At 47.4% G+C, this 18,270-nt stretch overlaps 2 protein-coding genes across 2 annotated transcripts in view; both read left to right on the top strand.

Annotated features, from left to right (window-relative positions):
• carm1 (coactivator-associated arginine methyltransferase 1) overlaps positions 1-7,884 on the top strand; it is a 29,524-nt gene extending 21,640 nt beyond the window's left edge. The window contains exons 13-16 of the mRNA XM_015968951.3: positions 886-998; positions 3,497-3,574; positions 7,375-7,443; positions 7,527-7,884. Coding sequence (XP_015824437.1) covers positions 886-998; positions 3,497-3,574; positions 7,375-7,443; positions 7,527-7,666 — 400 coding nt within the window. The 3' untranslated portion in view covers positions 7,667-7,884. The remainder of the gene's footprint in view (positions 1-885; positions 999-3,496; positions 3,575-7,374; positions 7,444-7,526) is intronic.
• Positions 7,885-12,407: 4,523 nt separating this feature from the next.
• clpp (caseinolytic mitochondrial matrix peptidase proteolytic subunit) lies at positions 12,408-18,183 on the top strand. Its single transcript, XM_015968955.3, has 7 exons — positions 12,408-12,545; positions 13,158-13,259; positions 13,461-13,532; positions 13,614-13,710; positions 16,332-16,519; positions 16,607-16,712; positions 17,685-18,183. Exons 1-7 carry the CDS (start codon positions 12,534-12,536, stop codon positions 17,903-17,905), a joined length of 798 nt encoding a protein of 265 aa, XP_015824441.1. The 5' UTR covers positions 12,408-12,533; the 3' UTR covers positions 17,906-18,183.
• The last annotated feature ends 87 nt before the right edge of the window (positions 18,184-18,270 follow it).

Raw genomic sequence — 18,270 nt, 5'->3', positions numbered from 1 at the left:
ACGTTTAGGGACAGAAGATCCGTGTAAGAATATTAAAATAATAAAAATGCAGCAATAAATAAAACGTAACACTTGTGCTTTGTAACAAAGTAACACTCTGTGGAAGTTAACTTGGTGAACTTATATAAAATATATGGCTGAGTCCCTCCTCCTCTCCCAGCTAGGGACAGGAGAAGGGACTCCCTGCTATCACAGCACTTCATTGCCTTGTTGCCACCCCCCCCCCCCCCCCAAGCGGCCGTGTGAGTTTGAAAAGACTGCTGAAGAAGAGCAGATGAAATTGTCTGAGAATATTCCAGAATGTCTACCAGAAAATCGTTACTTACTTACTGCCCTGCATGACTGAAGGGGAAGCAGCGTGAGCTCTGCATAGAGCGTAATGCTGCAGCAGTTTTTTTTTTGTTTTTTCTCCAGGGTAACTTTTCAATACGAGGCCACGAGGCACACAATAAACTTAGGAAGCATGTTGAGGGGAAACATACTTTTATCATTGCTTATTTTACTGTTCAACTTACCACTGACACAACAAATATGCTTAAAACTGAAGACTTACCTCCCACTTCCTCATCACCGTCTCTCTGCTTGACTGAATTGCTCCTGCTGCTCCTCTGCATGTGTGCTGTGAAGGTGGCTCCACCCCCTGAGGAGTGGAGCCACACAACATGAGTTCATAAAGCTGGCGCCATCTGCTGGATAGGTAGCGCAATATCGGCCATATCAGCCGTCTTTTTGGCCGATAGCCGATAGTGTTAATGACCCCAATATCGGCCGATATATCGGTCGGGCCCTACTCTGAACTACGTCCCATTCAATTGGCTCTATTAGTGCAGAAGAGCATGTTCAGTCTCATTGACATCCAACGAGTGTGCTTGTATGCATTTTCAGGTACACAGGCACCTCTCCCAACCCCCCTCCTGGCTCACACTACACCTCTCCCTCGGAGAACATGTGGAACACAGGGGCGTCCTACAGCATGAGTCAGGGGATGGCTGTATCAGGTGAACAAATACAGAGACATGATGAATACCACAGCTAAAACCAGCTGCTGCTCATTAGGTTCCAGAGTTGCCGATGAAGGCCACTCATGTTCACAATGTTAGATTTTGTACTTTAATGTTATTGTCGACATTATTGCCACCTGCTCATCACATGCCTTTTGCATGATGGGATGTTTTGCAGCAGTACTATTGTGGCTCATTAATATTAAAATGGGAAAATCAGCTGAAACAGTTGAGGGAAATTTATTGTAACTAAACACGAGTCTGACCCAGTGCAGTGGTCCAAGAATAGAGCCTTGGGGGACCCCACATGTCACGGTGATCTGCTATGATTTGTGATCACCAGCAGAAACAACAGAACCCCTGTCCTAGATGGGAACCAACTTTGGACTGTGCCTGAAAGTCCCACCCAGTTTATGAGCCTGTCGAGAAGGATGTTGTGGTTCACAGTATGAAAAGCTGCAGATCCGAGCATCGCTAATACCTTAATCGGTGCCGTCTCCGTGCTGTGGTGTTGTCTAAAGCCTGACTGAAAACCATCCAGCAGGTTGTTCAGCTAGATCATTGGTCTGTAAATATTCATCATCAAGGAGTGAATAAACAACTATTTTAAAGCCTTGCTTTTGCCTCAATTCTGCTTCACCAGCAACTCTTCTGGTTTATTGTACTGATGTCTGCTGATGTCATTTCCTGCTGAGTTACAACCAATAAGCGTGAGTTACGTGAAGGTTCTGCTCCACCGGGCCTTTCTCGTGGTTCCTGAAAACGGCCCGTTCTGCCATCTGTTGATGTGGAGACGAGGGTGGCCACAAATGATTATTTTAATAATTGACTAATCACCAGTTTTTGGGCTGATTAGCCGACTAATCGTGTCGTGCATAAAGTATACTTATTGCATCAGCTCTAATATACTCATCTTTAGCCCCTAGCATGCAGTGTGATCTGTGATGTGTTATCTAAAAACAAAGACCAGACGATAGCTTATCAGACGACTGGGGCCTCATGTCCGCCTTTGCTTGTAGAGGTTTGTTTGTTGGTTTGGTCACAGACGCGTGCTTTGAATAGGAGCGTTTTTTAACACCAACGTGACAGGAGGTCATTAGATTGTAACGTTAGAGCAAATTCATGACACGCGTGTGCTAAAGCTAACGAAGTCACTACTGTTACAGCTATAAATACCAGTAACTCTCTGTTAGCTGCTAACGGCCGCTAATTAGCTCACAGAGACAACTGTCCAGTTCGTCCTCCTCCACAACGCGCTTCTTTCAAGGTGTTGATGCATCACCGTTGTATGAAAGAGGAGTTCTACTTTGCAGATCTCTTTCATCTTTGTAAAAAGCTTTTGAGCCACGTTGCCGGCTCGCTGTCATGTCTTGTTTTTCTGGTGACGCGACAGCTCACCTGGAAGGCCGCTGCTGCGCGTGTGCCTGGAGCAGAAAGGCAGCAGAAGGTGCCACGGCGGACAGGATAAGCAAAAACCAGAGCCACATAGAATAAACCCGTGGATTATTTTAGTTCTTGTCGACGCTTTCATTTGTCGACGTCATTGTGACGAGTTGCGGTGCGAGGTTCCGCTAAAATTACCAGAAAAGTCCCGATAGTGGAAACGCGCCCATTGTTGCAATGGTAAATTCTTTCCTGGTGTTGAAGGGAGCTGGCTGGTCGTTCTTCGCCTCGCACGTGTGAAGAATGGTACCGAGTGAGGGACAGAAGATCACAGCACCGCAGTGCCATGAAAAGAGAACATTTTAAAAATGACCTTCTGCTCCGTCAGCTCAAGCAGTCAGGCTCCCACGACCCAGAGGCCGACCCCTTCGGGTCAGTCAGGCACTGACCGATTGTTCTGACCCATATTCACTTTTTATCAGGATGAATACTTGTTCTAAAGAATCCAGAGCGGTGTAGTCTGTATTGGCACCCAGTTCTGCTGTAGAAGGATGTGTGCTGTAGGAAGCACCGTAGAGCACATTTAAGAACAGCATGTCAACTGACAGAGAGAGGCTGACAAGTACAGCAGAGACTAAAAGCCCCTCACAGAGTATGAAAGCAGGTGGTTACAATTTTTAAAACGCAGAAAGACAATGCAGCATGTAAACACAAAAAGATGAGATCTGTCCAGAATCAATGAAGTAAAAGACGTAAAAAGAGCAAGAAGTAGAAGGTAAGAAGGTGTGGCAGCGTCGTAACCGGCTGAGCCGGCCGGCCTGGTCTCATACGAGCGAGTCTGTAACGTCCTACCTCCAGTCTGTTTTCTGGGGATGAGTGAACAGTAAGGCCCTAAATAAACAGATTGCTCACTTTATGCTGCTTGCTTTTATTTTTAAACACTTTTTACCTTAAAGCTGCCATAGCGAATCTTAACAAGCTAGGTGTTGAACGCAGACACGGTCACTGAACACTCACCCCTCCCCTTCTCTTCAACGAGACCAAAGTGTGACTCTGGCTGAAAGTAAGCAGCAATTGTTGTTGATTGCTTTTTTTTCCTCTGTCCTCATCAGGGATGCCTGCAGCTTATGACCTCAGCACAGTCATTGGCAGCGGCCCAGCAGTGTCTCACAACAACCTCATCCCCTTAGGTAGGACTCCCAACCTCAACACGTCCTGATGTCAATGTCTGTTTTTTGATCGTTGGTAAACCAAAGTGCCAGTCGCACCTGATAACGGTTCACTGGTGTCAAATGTAGCAAAAGAATGAGCCGAAGTCCAACTCTGAATAGACACAAATGTGGAGCAGAACCTCTAGAACCGTGTGAGAGGCTGATTGGGTCAGAGTTGGGTTTCAGTTAGTGAGTGGTTATAGACCCTTTTACTGTTTGTAAACAATATGACGTCAGCGAGAATGCGCGCGCAGCTTGGCAACAGAGAATGGCGTTGTTTCAGGCTTTATCAAGCTACGCTGCGGGGTTATCACCGGCAAATCTTGAATGTTATATTATTAAAGTCACTTTAACGAATGGCAACAGACTCCCGGATCCTTGTGGCATTACGGAATGGGTGGAAGATGTAGGTGCGTGGCCAGATATCCAGTGAACCGATATATATACGTTTTAGTGGAGAGGCCCAGTAAGTACACACGTGAGAAGCTACGGGCATACAAATCGTTAGATGCATACAACTATGTTGTCTGTGGCCACGTACAGAAAGTAAAATATCACCTCATAGACTCTGAGTTTTGCGTCTTGAGGGCAGAAGTCCTTCCTAGCCAAAGACAAGGACACAAGACTGCTACGTACGAGGCTTGGGTCATAGTAAACAAACCAGAGAACTACGTCTTCACAGCCAACTGTACCTGCATGGCAGGCTGAGTATAGCATAGGTTTCTTTTTTTAGCGTGCTCAGAGTACAATTGTGTTAATTTTAGAGAAATACAGTTTATACTAATATGCAGTGGCAAAATACAGATGAATGAAATGTTAATTTGAAGCATGAAATAAAGCGTATAAATTTATATGTAACCTTAGTACATAATTACCTTACCTGATATAAAATGGGCGCTACAAACTCGAGCATTTCGGATCGTGTTTTCAGTCGTTTTCATCAACCCTTTTGATGGCCTGCAGCCACAGACGCCTCCGATTTTGTTCAAATGGATGTGCTCCCTTCGGAATTCTGTAAAGTTTCAGTCCACTGCTTGAAGAGAAGCGATTCTGGCATCCATACACGCAACAACCCGACATTTTTATGTGCTCAGAACTTCAAAACAAACGGTTTAAAACGCTGTTTTAGTATCGAGTGTGAATGAGGAAGTCTTCACTCTCGTTGCCAGGCTGCGCGCGCAACTTTTGATAACGTAGGTAGTAAAAGGGTCTATAGATGACCTGTGTTTATGGCAGACACTTTTATCTGGAGTGGCTGATACAGGAGAGTGCAACAAAGCAGTTACACTTAACCCTCCCACTGTTCTAATGGGTGGGACCCCGCCAGGAAAGTTGACCATTGAGCAGGATTGATGGTTTATCCCTTGAGGACCACGTGGCAGGGGGGGTGGGGGGTGGGGGGGGCACTTGAGCCTCATTTACACCGAGTGCAGAATGGATGCGGACCAGAATCCACGTGGCTTCCGGGCAGACTGCCTTTTACACTGACTGCAGGTTGTTTGTGGAACGTCTCTGCAACGATGTTCTCGTTATAACAACTACATTTGTGGAGAGGAGCTAGCAGACCCAAACACTCGTCCTCTCCTGTCATCACACATCCCTGTCATTAACAACAGAAGAAACCTATAGAATGCTGCAACTCCGGCTTTATTTTCAAACAAACCAGATGCACCTCGCTGTCTGGCTCATGTAATTTCTTCACCTTCATGACTTCATGGCGCGTCTGGAAGAACAGAAAACATGCAGAAAGATTCAGCAGCTCCACATCCAGATCTGCGCCGCACCGCTGGAGGTATAAATGCTCTGATTGGACCCCATGATGTTCTGTCTTCATGGAAGCCGCATGAGTTCTGATCCTCATCTTTTGCACTCTGTGTAAGTGAGGCTTCAGGCTCCCTATCTAGTCAGTTCGTGGAGCACGTTGTCAAGTTAACATTCATGGACTCGCCCATCTTGGCTCACGATGGGTGGAGACACTTACCCCTGGGTAGTTCTGGGTAAGCTGTTGTTGGTTTAGGAGAGAGCAGAGAATGGCTCAGCTAGTAGAAGCTAACCATTAGCATGAGCAACTCCGCCACACGGCAGAACTCCTCCAGGCTTGTGTATTTGTGGAGGTAAAACATCAGCATTACAGAGCAAAGAGAGTCGGTGGTAGAGCCGTGTTACTGTTAGCCAATCAGAGGAGAGATGTCAGAATATCAGGAAATAAGACTCTAGACATGTTTCTCAATGTCAAAGAGCCTCGCCTTGATGCCTTGGTCCCACCTAGGAGATGCGTCATCAGGAACCGCCATGGCGTGTTCCAGTCAGTCCCGATGTTCATGTCCTCCGTTTGTTAGCCATTTAGCTAGCTGACCAAGGATACACAGGAGGTGTCTTGTTGCCTTCTTTTAGTAAGAAATTGCCCAGAATGCAGCGAGATATTTAAAAAAAAAAGATGGACGGATCAGGAGCCAGCAGCTATGTCAGAGGCAAATTTCCAGTTTTAGTGTGAGTCAGCTAATTGTAGCTATCGGGCTGATATCTAAAACGTTTTTAGATCCAAAGCAGTTCTCTATGGTTGGTTATTTGCTTAGTAGTTGCATCTTTGGTGGCTAGCAGGTAGTCACTCACTCGCATATTTAAATTTACCAATATACCGTCTACACAATTACAAAGCAAAAGGCTCGTTATACATCTATATTGAAACTTATACGTTTGAAATATAGCTTTACCTCATGAGCCGTTGCCACGGCTCCCAGAGTCGTAGTCACGTGAGTGACGTGAGTCTGTTCCTTTTAACCATTTTCTTTGACAAAGGGAGGACCGTGTCCTGGTAGGCCAGGCGCCGTGACACTGACAAACACAACTTGTCATGTTCTGCTCGCCTCTCCTCTGGCTCACTTCTAGTTCCTGAAACAGGAGCGCCGGAGCTCCCCCCCCCCCCCACACACACACACACACACAAAGATTGACTTGCAGTCACAAGGCATTTGCATACACTAGAGACCACTGCAGGTGATTTGAAAAAGCAAGTGAGCGTGGTCTTTAGAACCATTTTCTTCTTGGGAAAAAAAAGATCATTATGGTGGTTTTATGCTGTTAAATGACCATGTTCAGGCTGAAACCCTGGTGGGACATGACACCCCCTTCCCTAGTGACGATAATGAAGGTAAGGTAACAGCGGTAAGGTTAGTGTGTTCCAGCAACACAAAGAGCCAGGAGGACCACGGGTCTGCTCCCAGACGGACTGGTGATGGACCAAACCCCGTGGCTTCCAGAAATCCTTTACAATCCCACGAGGACGTTCAGTGCATCGCTTTAGAAAAGGTCGGGGCTGGTTGGTGGCACCCTGCCACGCGCATATCAGGGTAGTGTAAACACGGGCTGCTTGAGCCTGTTTTAAACCTGGAGCGGGGGGCTGAGTGTAGGGGGGTTAAAGATGATGGATGGAGAAGCTCGGGAGGTTTTGGAGAATGCTTATGACTTTCAGGGTCCGGGGCTGAGTTTTATCGGTTTCTCTGCTTTTTGCTGTATAGTTCAAGTTAACTGGAACTGCTGAGTCATGGCCATTTTGAGTGTGTTTGGGACTATGTCAGTGTGTGTCTCCTGGAATTAGAAGGACCAGGGACCTGCAGGACATTCACGAGGACAAACCTAGTAGACCTAAATCCTTAACCTTTTGGGTGGATGGCCAAGCTACTGATCTACAGTTGTCATTTAGGGTGTTGAAGCGTACTTGTATCCAACCTGCTGAAACCTGTTCATCTCTGACTTTTGTGCCCTCTGATTGGTCACAGTGAACACAGGGATTGTAAACCACACCCACTCACGGATGGGCTCCATCATGAGCACAGGAATCGTCCAAGGTGAGTTTGACCTCACAGAATTGGTTTTACCATCTAAGCTTCCTTTGAGGCAGAGCTGACAGCAGTTGTGTCGCCTCTTCCAGGAGCCACGACGGGCCAGTCGGGCCCCAGCAGCAGCGGTACCTACTATCCCATCACTAACCAGTTCACCATGGGGGGCGCTGCCATCTCCATGGCTTCACCTATGGTCATCCCAAGCAACACCATGCATTACGGCAGTTAAGATGAAGATCTTGCGAAGACCCGTTTGACCACACACACCTGACCCTGCATGACAACAGTTATCTCCTCCCCCCTCGTTCCAACCCTGATGGATCCACCAACCAAAACCAGTGCTGTGCTGGCATTCTCGTCAGCTGTTCGTTGGCCCCCAAATCAGTGATCAGATCTTCTCATATCCGTCCACGGAGCAGATGCTTCCATGTACCCCCCTCCTGGATCCGCTGGAACGCTGACGGTTTACAGCCTGCTTCTTCAACACATATCTACGGCTATCTCTGTCCGCCACACGGTTTGTCCCTTGTTTTAATGTGTCATGGCCTGCTGGGCTTAGCCTGAGAAGCAACTTGTTACTGGAAACCAGCATCAGTCTGTTCCCTTAAGGCTCTACATGTGCGCAGCAGAGACTCCGAAGCTGCTCGTCTGTACAGGAAACCCCACCATGACCACCTGAGGGCTGCTGCCTCAGCGTCTACATCCTAGATCTAGTTTTTACGGTCCGTCTGCACTTTTGCCATCGGGTGAAGTCACCCGACACAAACGGCTCATTGAAAAGATCCTTCAGAAGGAACAGTCCTCCTCCTCCTCGGAGTAATTTGACCTCTGCTTTTAGGACTTGATGGTCACCTTCCATGCTGGGTCATGAAATACATCCATCATCATCTCGTGTGTGTGTGTGTGCGTGCGCGCGCGTGTGTGTGTGCATGTGCTTGGACTTTCTAATGCTGGAAATGTTGATGCTAGCTGCCATTTAAACTGTGAAAATTACAAACAGTCCAGGTCATTTTGTGTTTATCTGATCATCGGTGAAGGATCGTTTCACTGATGTTCTCATGTTAAAATGTTGTCAACATGCTGACCGCTCCATTATTCTGTCTAGAGTTGCGTGTTCCAGGTGGTTAGTGTGAGTTAACTCATGCTCTACGGTTAGCTGTCTGCTAGATGCATTGACCGGTTTTTGCAGGTACAGTAAAATAAGTCACAACTAGACGTTCTGCATAATTCATTGATGTTTTCCGTTAGATTTAACGAATAGTTTCCTCTACACCGGGCACCTCGCAGCCACTCCAGGCTTCTAATCAGGACCGTTGGACAGTTTGTTGTGTGATCAAGCCGGCCTCACCACCAGCTAGCTCTTCTGTAATGTACTCTCATCCCACAAAATCATCTCGTAAAATGCGTTTGGTGTTTCAGTTAGACGCCGATCCCAAACCTAACCCCCCTGGGCTCTAAGGAAGATGCCAGATGCAGCTCAACATGGAAGGTGACTAGCCTGGTCTTCTGTCCAGGTTCTGAACCAGCTTCCTGGAACCTTTAGAGAGCCAAGGAAAAACCTGGGAGGATGAACCAGTGACCCCCCCCCCCCACACACACACACACACACACACACACACTGAGACTTGGACGTGGAGGTGTGGAAGACGGAGGCCCTACACCCTCACCCCTCCACTCGCTGTCTGTGACTGCCAACATATCATTGTTTCCAACATGGCTGACTTCTGCACCCCCCGTTTGTCATTAAAGGAAGGAGACTCTGACACTTTTATGCATTTCTTCCAGTGTCGCAACTTTTGAGACTTGACTTAGCGAGTTTATGGGAGGTGAGAAAATGTCTCTTAGTAGGAACTATTTTTGTTAAATGTTTTTGTCTTTTTTTTTTCTTTTTCACACAAAACAAAAAAGGAGAAAAAGATCAAATTAAATGTGGAAGTGTTGCAACCCATCCTGTACATGTTGTTTCTTCTACTGCTGACATGCACCAGGTGTTCACCATGCTCACGGTTGTAGTTGTGATGGTGATGGTTCTCGCTGTCTGACATGGTACCAAGAAAAGCTCCTCCCACTGGGCAGCTGACTAAAAGTGAACCCAACTTGTGAAGAGGCTAGTCTAGCATCACTGGTGAGATGATCAGATGGTCGAAGCTTCAGCGGTTTCTGAGCTGCTGCTGTTCCTCAGGTTTCTGGTCCTGACAGGAGTTGTTCTCTGAGATGAAACTGAATATTCTACCTGAAGGTCAAATCTGAAGTCTGTTTTAGCTGAACCATCGTAACGTCACAGCAGAGCTGTCCTGCAGTAGAGCATCAGGTAACTGGGTCTCTGTTTCCTCAAAAACACAATCCAGCTGATGTCCTGCAGCTTTATGCTGGAGTGGAAGTCAGCATGTCTGGTCAACCAGACATGGTGGGACCAGCTGAGCCCACATTAGCACACGGGGATGTTTAGCAGATAAAATTTTCATAACTTGGATCAAGTATTAAGTGATTTCCACCTAATTCTTGTTGCCATCCAGTATCTTGAATTTCTGAAGCACTGAAAGTGGCTCTTCCAAGTCACTCGAATGAAAGTCTAAGGGTCCAGCCCATGGACTCTCTATCCAGCGTTCTACAATACAGCACAGGTCCCATGCTGCTAATTGGTCTCCTGTTTGCAGAGTTGGAAAATAACACCAAGATCTGTGGAGGGATGTTCCCAACCTGGTCCTCCTTCCTGATGACACCGTCCCATGATACGAAGCATTCGTTTGGTCCTGCCTGGTCTAGGGATGAGTACCGAATTCGGTACTTTTTAAGGTACCGACCGAACACCGATTCACGTCATTTCAAACGGTGCCTCGTTTCGGTACTGCCAAGACAGTTGCGCATGCGCAAGAGCGTTATGTTGCCGGTCCCTGCGAGCCCGTTGTAAACAGAGCAGCATGGTAGAAAGAACGCACGCTAAAGCTTGGGTCCACTTCACTAAATGTGATGGGTAACTGGGTGATGAAACTAGCGACAGACAACGATCTAAGTGAGACATCCTCATCTTAATCTGCTCCAGTAGGTAAATAAAATGTTTAAGATAACGTTACCTTGATTTGTTAGCTTCCGTTTCGCTAATGGTGCGTTCGCTTTCTCCTCGGAACTCCGAATTTCCGACTAGAAGAACATGAACGCGCTCTAAAGTTTGGCTTTACTTTACTAAATGCGACGGGTGAATGGATGAAGTTAAAACCAGCGACAACGATCTAAGTTTGAGGCATCATCGTTTTAATCTGCTCCAGCAGCTAAATAAACTGTTAAAGATAACGTTAGCTTGATATGTTAGCTTCCATTGCCACCGTTGTTACCAGCTAATGGTGCGTTCGCTTTCTCCTCGGAAATTCTAACTTCCCAGTAGGAAAAATCAAAAGAAAAAGGACGGCAAAAGGAATGAAGATACACAGTAAATTTAGTTCACAGTAAAGATGTTTGCTTCAGTTTAATTATCAGCTTATAAAACTACAAGGACGATGTTAAAATACAAACTTGTATGTTATTTATCGTGATATTTATCAAATATGGTTATATATATATATATTGAGAAAAATATATATTTAATTATAAAAGAGAATTAAAATAATAAACACTCAAAAGTATCGAAAATTGGTACCGTTAAGTACCGGTATCGACTCGTAGGTACCGGGAATTAGTACCGGATCGATTCAAATGTCAAAGGTACCCATCCCTAGCCTGGTCTGACCGGCATCCTCCCCCACCATCAGAGCCAACTCACCACCAGGTAGTGGTCAGTTGACAGCTCCGCCCCTCTCTTCACCCGAGTGTCCAAGACATGTAGCTGCAGGTCAGACGAAACAACAAAGTCGATCATCGAGCTGCGGCCTAAGGTATCCTGGTGCCAAGAGCACATATGGACACCTTTATGTCTGAACATGGTGTTCATTATGGACAATCCATGACTGGCACAGAAGTCCAATAACAAAACACCACTCAAATTCAGATCGGGGGGACCGTTCCAACCACACCTCTCCAGGTCTCACTGTCGTTGCCCACGTGAGCGTTAAAGTCCCTCAGCAGAACGAGGGAGTCGCCAGAAGGAGCGCTTTCCAGCACCTCCAAGGGTGGGTAGTCTGAACTGTAGTTTGGTGCAGAAGCACAGACCACAGTCAGAACCCGTCCCCCCACACGTAGGTGGAGGGAGGCTACCCTCTCATTCACTGGGGTAAACCCCAACATACAGGCACCAAGATGGGGGAGCAACTAGTATGCCCACCCCTGCTCTGCATCTCTCAGTGGGAGCAACTCCAGAGTGGTAGAAAGTCCAACCCTCTCAAGGAAACTGGTTCTGGAGCCAGAGCCATGCGCGTTGGGGTGAGTCCAGCTATATCTAGTCAGAGCCAGAACATCTCAACCTCACACACCAACTCAGGCTCCTTCCCCACCAGAGCCAGCTTCTGTAGCCGAGGATCAGACCGCCAAGGTCCCCGCCCTCGACTACCACCCATCACACACTGCACACGGCCCCGTTGGCCCCTCCCGCCAGTAGTGAGCCCATGGGAAGGGGGACTCATGTTTCCTCTTCGGGCTGTGCCCGGCTGAGCTCCCTGGGTGAAAGCCTGGCCACCAGGCGCTCGCCAGCGTGCCCCACCTCCAGGCCTGGCTCCAGAGTGACCCGCGGCCAGGCGAGGGAACATGGTTTCCATTGATATTTGTCATGAAGGATCTGTGGGCTGCACTTTGTCGGATCCCTCACCTAGGACCTGTTTGCCATGAGTGACCCCACCAGAGGCACAAAGCCTCAGGCAGCTTAGCTCCTAGGAGGATCGATGGGAGACTCAAACCCGTCCACCAGGGTAAGGTGTCAGCCCAGGGAGACGTTCATGTGTAATGTGATAATTATAATACCTAGATCCTGCCTGTCTCGCTTTGTTTTCTAGTATTTCTTCATTCCACAGCCCCACCGTTCAGATGCTGACCTGCTCCCAGACACTAGGCGGCAGTGGAGCGCATGCGTGGTCATCACACGTTAAACCTGGGGGAGGAAGAAATTCGAGCCAACTGTAGTTAGTTCCGGGGTGAAGCTAAGAGGGAGAAGACCCAGGACACCTTCAGTCATGTTGCTGCGAGTGAGTATTGGTGTAGTGGCGCACACTCGTGTCCGGCGGTGTCGGCTGCTGTGGTGAGCCGAGCCGGAGCCGCTTCTGTCGGCTTTCCGATGTCCAGAGGAGCTCCGGCTTGGTGCAACTTCAGCAGGTGTCGCTTCCAGCCAGCAGTCCTTCCTAAAGTAAACACGAGAATGGTTCTGGAAATGACCGGTTCTAGACGTCAAGCTCAGCTCCACGGCCCGGACACGAGGACAAGTCTCTGTGGTCCCTGTGGCTTACAGCAACCCATGCCTGACCTTTGACCTCAAACGGGCCGTTCATGATGGAAAATCCCACCCGTATGACGTCAGCAGTAACGAGGTTACGGGTTTAGGGCCAGGCTGTACAACAGGACATTCATCTACTCCGGTTTTCCTCTATCCTGTTTATGTGATGTCACTGTGTGTGTGTGTGTGTGTGTGTGTGTGTGTGTGTGTGTGTGTGTGTGTGTGTGTGTGTGTGTGTGTGTGTGTGTGTGTGTCAGCTACAGCTTGATTTAAGCTCTAGATTTGGTCCTGAAGACATTTTTGGTGTCAGAAGGTGGATTCGTACTTTTCTGTTAGTTCAGACTAACTCTGTCCCCCTCTCTGCTAGAGGGTGCTGAACATGGCGGGCTCCACGCTGAAGCACAGCCGCTCCGTTCACCACAGTCCGGTGTGGAGGAGTCCTCTCATACCCATAGTGGTGGAGCAGACGGTACGTTTCTGAGTGGTCATCACCCCCATCTCTGAGGAGAGAACCTGTGGGAGCGCACATTGCCGTCTGAAGACTTTGTATCGAGAGCTTCCTGCTAACCTCCATATACCCCAGTGTTTGTCCACACAGAGGGACTGAAGCTGCAGCCTGAGACCTAACTGCTGCATCCAGTCATTCATTCTTTCACCTGCTTTCTTTCAGGGGCGAGGAGAACGAGCATATGATATTTACTCTCGCCTGCTGAGAGAGAGAATAGTCTGTGTGATGGGTCCTGTAAGTGTCTATGGATGATTTTATTAATAATAAAACTAACAACGATGTGTTTCTGAACACCTGTCTCTCTTCTCTGGTCAGATCGATGACTCTGTAGCCAGTCTGGTGATTGCTCAGCTGCTCTTCCTTCAGTCAGAGAGCAACAACAAGCCCATCCACATGTACATCAACAGTCCTGGTGAGTTAAAGCAACACGCAGCGAACCGTTCTTAGATGGAGAACGCCGCTGATCACAGCTGTCTCTGCCTGCTACTAAACACCTTTTATGAAGCTTGCTTACAAACCAAACGGGACGAAAACTTCATAAATCATTTTCAACACTAACTTTGTGATTTCTAAAGAAAAGCCTGACAGGAAAATGTGGCGACTTTAAGCCAGCAGACCCTGGTGTCGGTTCATATGGACATGTGGAAACGTGCCGAGCAGCTGGTGACAGGGTGAATTTAAGACACGTTTATGGATTTGGATGCACGCAAGCATTTTAACACATCTGCAGCGGTCTGCCATGCGAGGTGATCTCTGGGGGGGGAGGGGGACTCTGGAGTTGTTTCAGGAAGTAGAGGTGAGACAGAGCAGAGGGGAACATTTGGAGTCTGATTTCTTGATATTCGGACATCTCTCCTCTGACTGGTTAAGAGAAGCACGACTCTACCACTGACTGGTTGCTCTGCAACGATGACGTTTCATCTCCGCAAATAACACAAGCCTGGAGGAGTTCTGCTGTGTGGTGGAGTTGCTAATGCTAACGGTTAGCTTCTACTTGCAGAGACGTTCTCTGCTGTTTCCTGGATGCTAAACCAACATCAGTCTTCCCCGTCGTGAGTCCATGAATGTTAAGTGACAGTATGACGTAGATTTCGGACGTCCGCTACAATACCGATATTGCAGCCTTCAGTATTGACGCATACCGATATCAACCCGATGCAGCGTCAGCATAAATCACACATACTTTTACCTGTTTCGTAGTATGGAATGGATGAAAGGCTTGATCAAGTGATATTACTCAATCAGAGAACAAGAGCCAATAACAGTAACTATGGATAAAAACGACAATTTTTTTTTTTACCATTGGATGCAAAATGTGAACCTTAACGGGCTGCTTATATCAGAGAGTTTTGATGCAGTCCGATGTAACCCGATAGTGTTTTTGGGCCGATTTTGAATTACTTCCTATATCGGAACAGGACATCCTTAACCTAGATCTGTCAGGATGTTCTAATCCTAGAGTTTCACCGTCTATTTTCTACCAGAAGCTAAAGCGGGAGGTAGGTGTAGGGACTATTTTCATGTTCAGTCTGCATGAAACACTCATCAGAATCAGAAATGACAACTTTTTTTGCTGATAATCTATATAAATGAGTGTCTGGTGGTGCTGCAGACACATTTGGCACTTTAGTAGCCTAGTGAACTAGACCAAATTCTTGCTTTGCAGTTTGGTCTAGCAACGCTCCACTGGAACCTCTGCAGCCCCAACAGCATTCTGGCTGGCCAATCACAGCTCTCTAGAGGGGGTTTCAAACACATAAAGAGTTGTGATTGGTCCATAATGGTGGGCCAATCATAGTGCTCTATCTGCCTAGTGAACAAATCACAGAGCTTTATCCGCTTTGTGGGCCAATCAGGGCACTCTATATGCCTGGTGGGTGGGATGATGCAACAGAGTGAAACAAGAGGATGTCACTTTATGTGAGATGGCCTTAACCTTAAAGAGCATGTCACCCCTTACAAGAAGCGTACTTCACTCCCACTTCATGTTTGAAAAATGCAACAAATGCTGTTGCCTAGCAGACCGAGAGGGTGGAGCCACTAACAAATACACACACTCACGACATTGTGACATCATAATGTTCCAGTTTACATCATAGCATACCTCTTAGCCAATAGCGGTAGCAGATTTAAATTCAAATGCAGTGAAGAGTTTTTACCCGACAACGGCACAACACTGACAGTTTCAGGCAGAAAATTTCAATTTTAACTAAAATGCACTAAAGTGCAAAACTATTAACTACACGTGTCTGCAGCACAATTAGACACGCATTTATATAATTTATCAGAAAAAAATGTTGATTTGAGGGTGACTTGCTCTTTAATTTGCATCTAATGAACATCGTGTATGAGTGTAGATAATAATTCACCTGTTAAATCAAACATTACTGAACATAAGGCATAAATGGATCATTGTAATAATTATATTCATTTCAACTTCACTGAATTAGGCACAGAATCCAGTCTGAGTCTGAGATGAGAGGACAGCCTTTGTTTGGAGACCTAGGTTGACACACTTGTCTTCATGGACTGTCAACAAGCACTGCAGAGTCTTCTGGGTGTTAGAATAGAAAATCCACTTAGATAGTGGGATTATTCTGTAGGTGACCGGTCACTAGGTAGGTCAATATTGCCGTTTTCTGGACGTTACTGTAGTTCGCAGTGACTGCTGCTCCCTCAGACATTTTACGTAATAAGTGTATAAATATACCTGTGAACCGATAGACCTGTCATTAATAATAAAACTAAAGCTGGCTAATATAATGCAGCACAGGTTTTATTTTGAAATAAACCGGATGTACCTAACCTAAACACATCTCACTTCCTCTCTGGCTCATTCAGGTTCTTTAGCTTCATGACAATCAGCATCCAGAATATAGACTTCATGTGGAAACATCGTGGATCTGCACAGCCGTGCTGGTGCCGATGTTCTGATGGGACTCTTGTTTTCTTATCCACGCCGTACAGAAACCGGGCTGCATCCGCTCCGATCGGTGTGAACAGGGCGTCACCTTTGCTCCCTCTCTTATTCAGGTGGAGTGGTGACGGCAGGCCTGGCCATTTATGACACAATGCAGTACATCCTTAATCCCATCTCCACCTGGTGTGTTGGACAGGCTGCTAGCATGGGCAGCTTGCTCCTAGCAGCCGGTACGACTGGCATGAGGCATTCCCTACCCAACGCTCGCATCATGGTGCACCAGCCTTCAGGTGGAGCCAGAGTAAGTAGGTCCTGTAGGACCTCTCTGACACTCATGACATGAGCAGATGTTGAAAGGTGGACCTAATTCACCGGTGTGTGTGCCCAGGGTCAAGCCACGGACATCGCCATCCAGGCCGAGGAGATTCTGAAGCTGAAGAGACAGATCAACAGCATCTATGCCAAACACACGGGGCAGCTGCTGGAAACCATCGGTATGGATGCATGACTCGCTGCTCAAGTCTGTAAAACGTTTTGAGTGGACTAACCCAAGATGACTAGATCGTGTCCGTTGCTGTTTGGAGTAGATCTGTAGAGATGTAGTTGTCCTGCAGGGCGAAGGCCACGACCCCTAGAAGGGTCACTCACCTGTTTCACCGCCTAGCGCACCCTGCCAGCTGGCGTGTGGTTTAGTTCAGATACATTACCATGGTTGAGTGCGTTTACATGCAGCCAGTAACCCTTTTAAAACCCGAATATTCACAATAACCCGGTTCCGCAGGTCCATGTAAACACCGCCAAAAACCCGGATAAGCTCATAACCAGGTTTTTACAAACCCGGTTACTACACCTGGGGTAACCCTTTTCTAACCCGAATGTTTGGTCGTGTAAACGCATACCGGGATATCCCCATCAAAGCGTGTGTTCTGCGCATGCTCTGCACGCAAGGAATCTTGGTCTTTTGAGTAGCGAGACGTCTTGTATGCGCCAGAACACCGGAAGTAAACAACAAGTTGGGAGCAACATGGCGAGTCGCGGCACAGCACCACACTTTTGGAGTGACGAGGAAACTAAAGCGCAAACGCGGTCGCTATCTCTTCCGAACTGGGAAACATGTTGTTGTTTTCACGGATACCGGAAAAAGAAGAACTGGAAATGAGGCATATTGCGTCTGGACGTAGTCCATACGTCCTGACGCTACCCCAACGTCCGCATTTAAATCGGGTTATGCAAGTTAGAGGTAACTCTTTCTATTTATGCTTGTAAACGGGTTATTCTGATCAACTCAGAAACCCGAATACCGACCTTAACCCGATCATAACCCGGATTTTGGCTGCATGTAAACGTAGTCATTGACAGCAGGTGGAGGTGGAATGTGTCCCAACAGTAGCCGTTTGAAGGGATGTCCATGCACCAGGTAGCAGGAGTCATGCCTTTTTTACTTCCCTCTTCTTTCTGACTTCTAGAGAGTGTGATGGAAAGGGATCGCTACATGAGCCCTATGGAGGCTCAGGACTTTGGCCTGATTGACCGGGTCCTGGTCCACCCCCCACAGGCAGGCCAGGATGAGCCAGAGCTGGTGCAGAAACAGCCAGCTGCAGCGACTATTTCCCCCCCACAGCCGGAGTCTGCAGCCCCAGCCCCCCCCGAAACCAGCCCCCCCTCATCACACAAACCAGAACCATGAACGCCACAGCAGCGGGTCTGGGATCAGCGCTGGAGGTCTCCACCCCTGAGCGTGAGACTCGGGCTCCTGCTCCTGTAGACAAACCGCAACGGAAGGGAAGCTCCTCTCGCAGCTGTTGGAGGACCTTTCACCTTATTACATCTTCTATGACAGTCCAGAAAAAGGTTCTGACTGAAGACATTTCATAACCCTAACCATGTTGGTTTCAGCCCTCTGCAGGAAAGATCCACACAGGAGCAAGCAGCTTTGTTTAGATTTGTAATAAATGATGAGTCATGTTTTTGTTTCACCTAAACCTGGTTACTGGACTCGCTGTGGAACAGCGGTTAAAGTGCAGCGCTGACCCCTGCATTAGAGAGCATAAT

The sequence above is a fragment of the Nothobranchius furzeri genome, chromosome 18 (genome assembly GCF_043380555.1).
Source record: "Nothobranchius furzeri strain GRZ-AD chromosome 18, NfurGRZ-RIMD1, whole genome shotgun sequence".
Classification (NCBI taxonomy): Eukaryota; Metazoa; Chordata; class Actinopteri; order Cyprinodontiformes; family Nothobranchiidae; genus Nothobranchius; species Nothobranchius furzeri.
The sequence above is the reverse complement of the archived record's forward strand: the minus strand, read 5'-3'. Positions and strand labels throughout refer to the sequence as shown.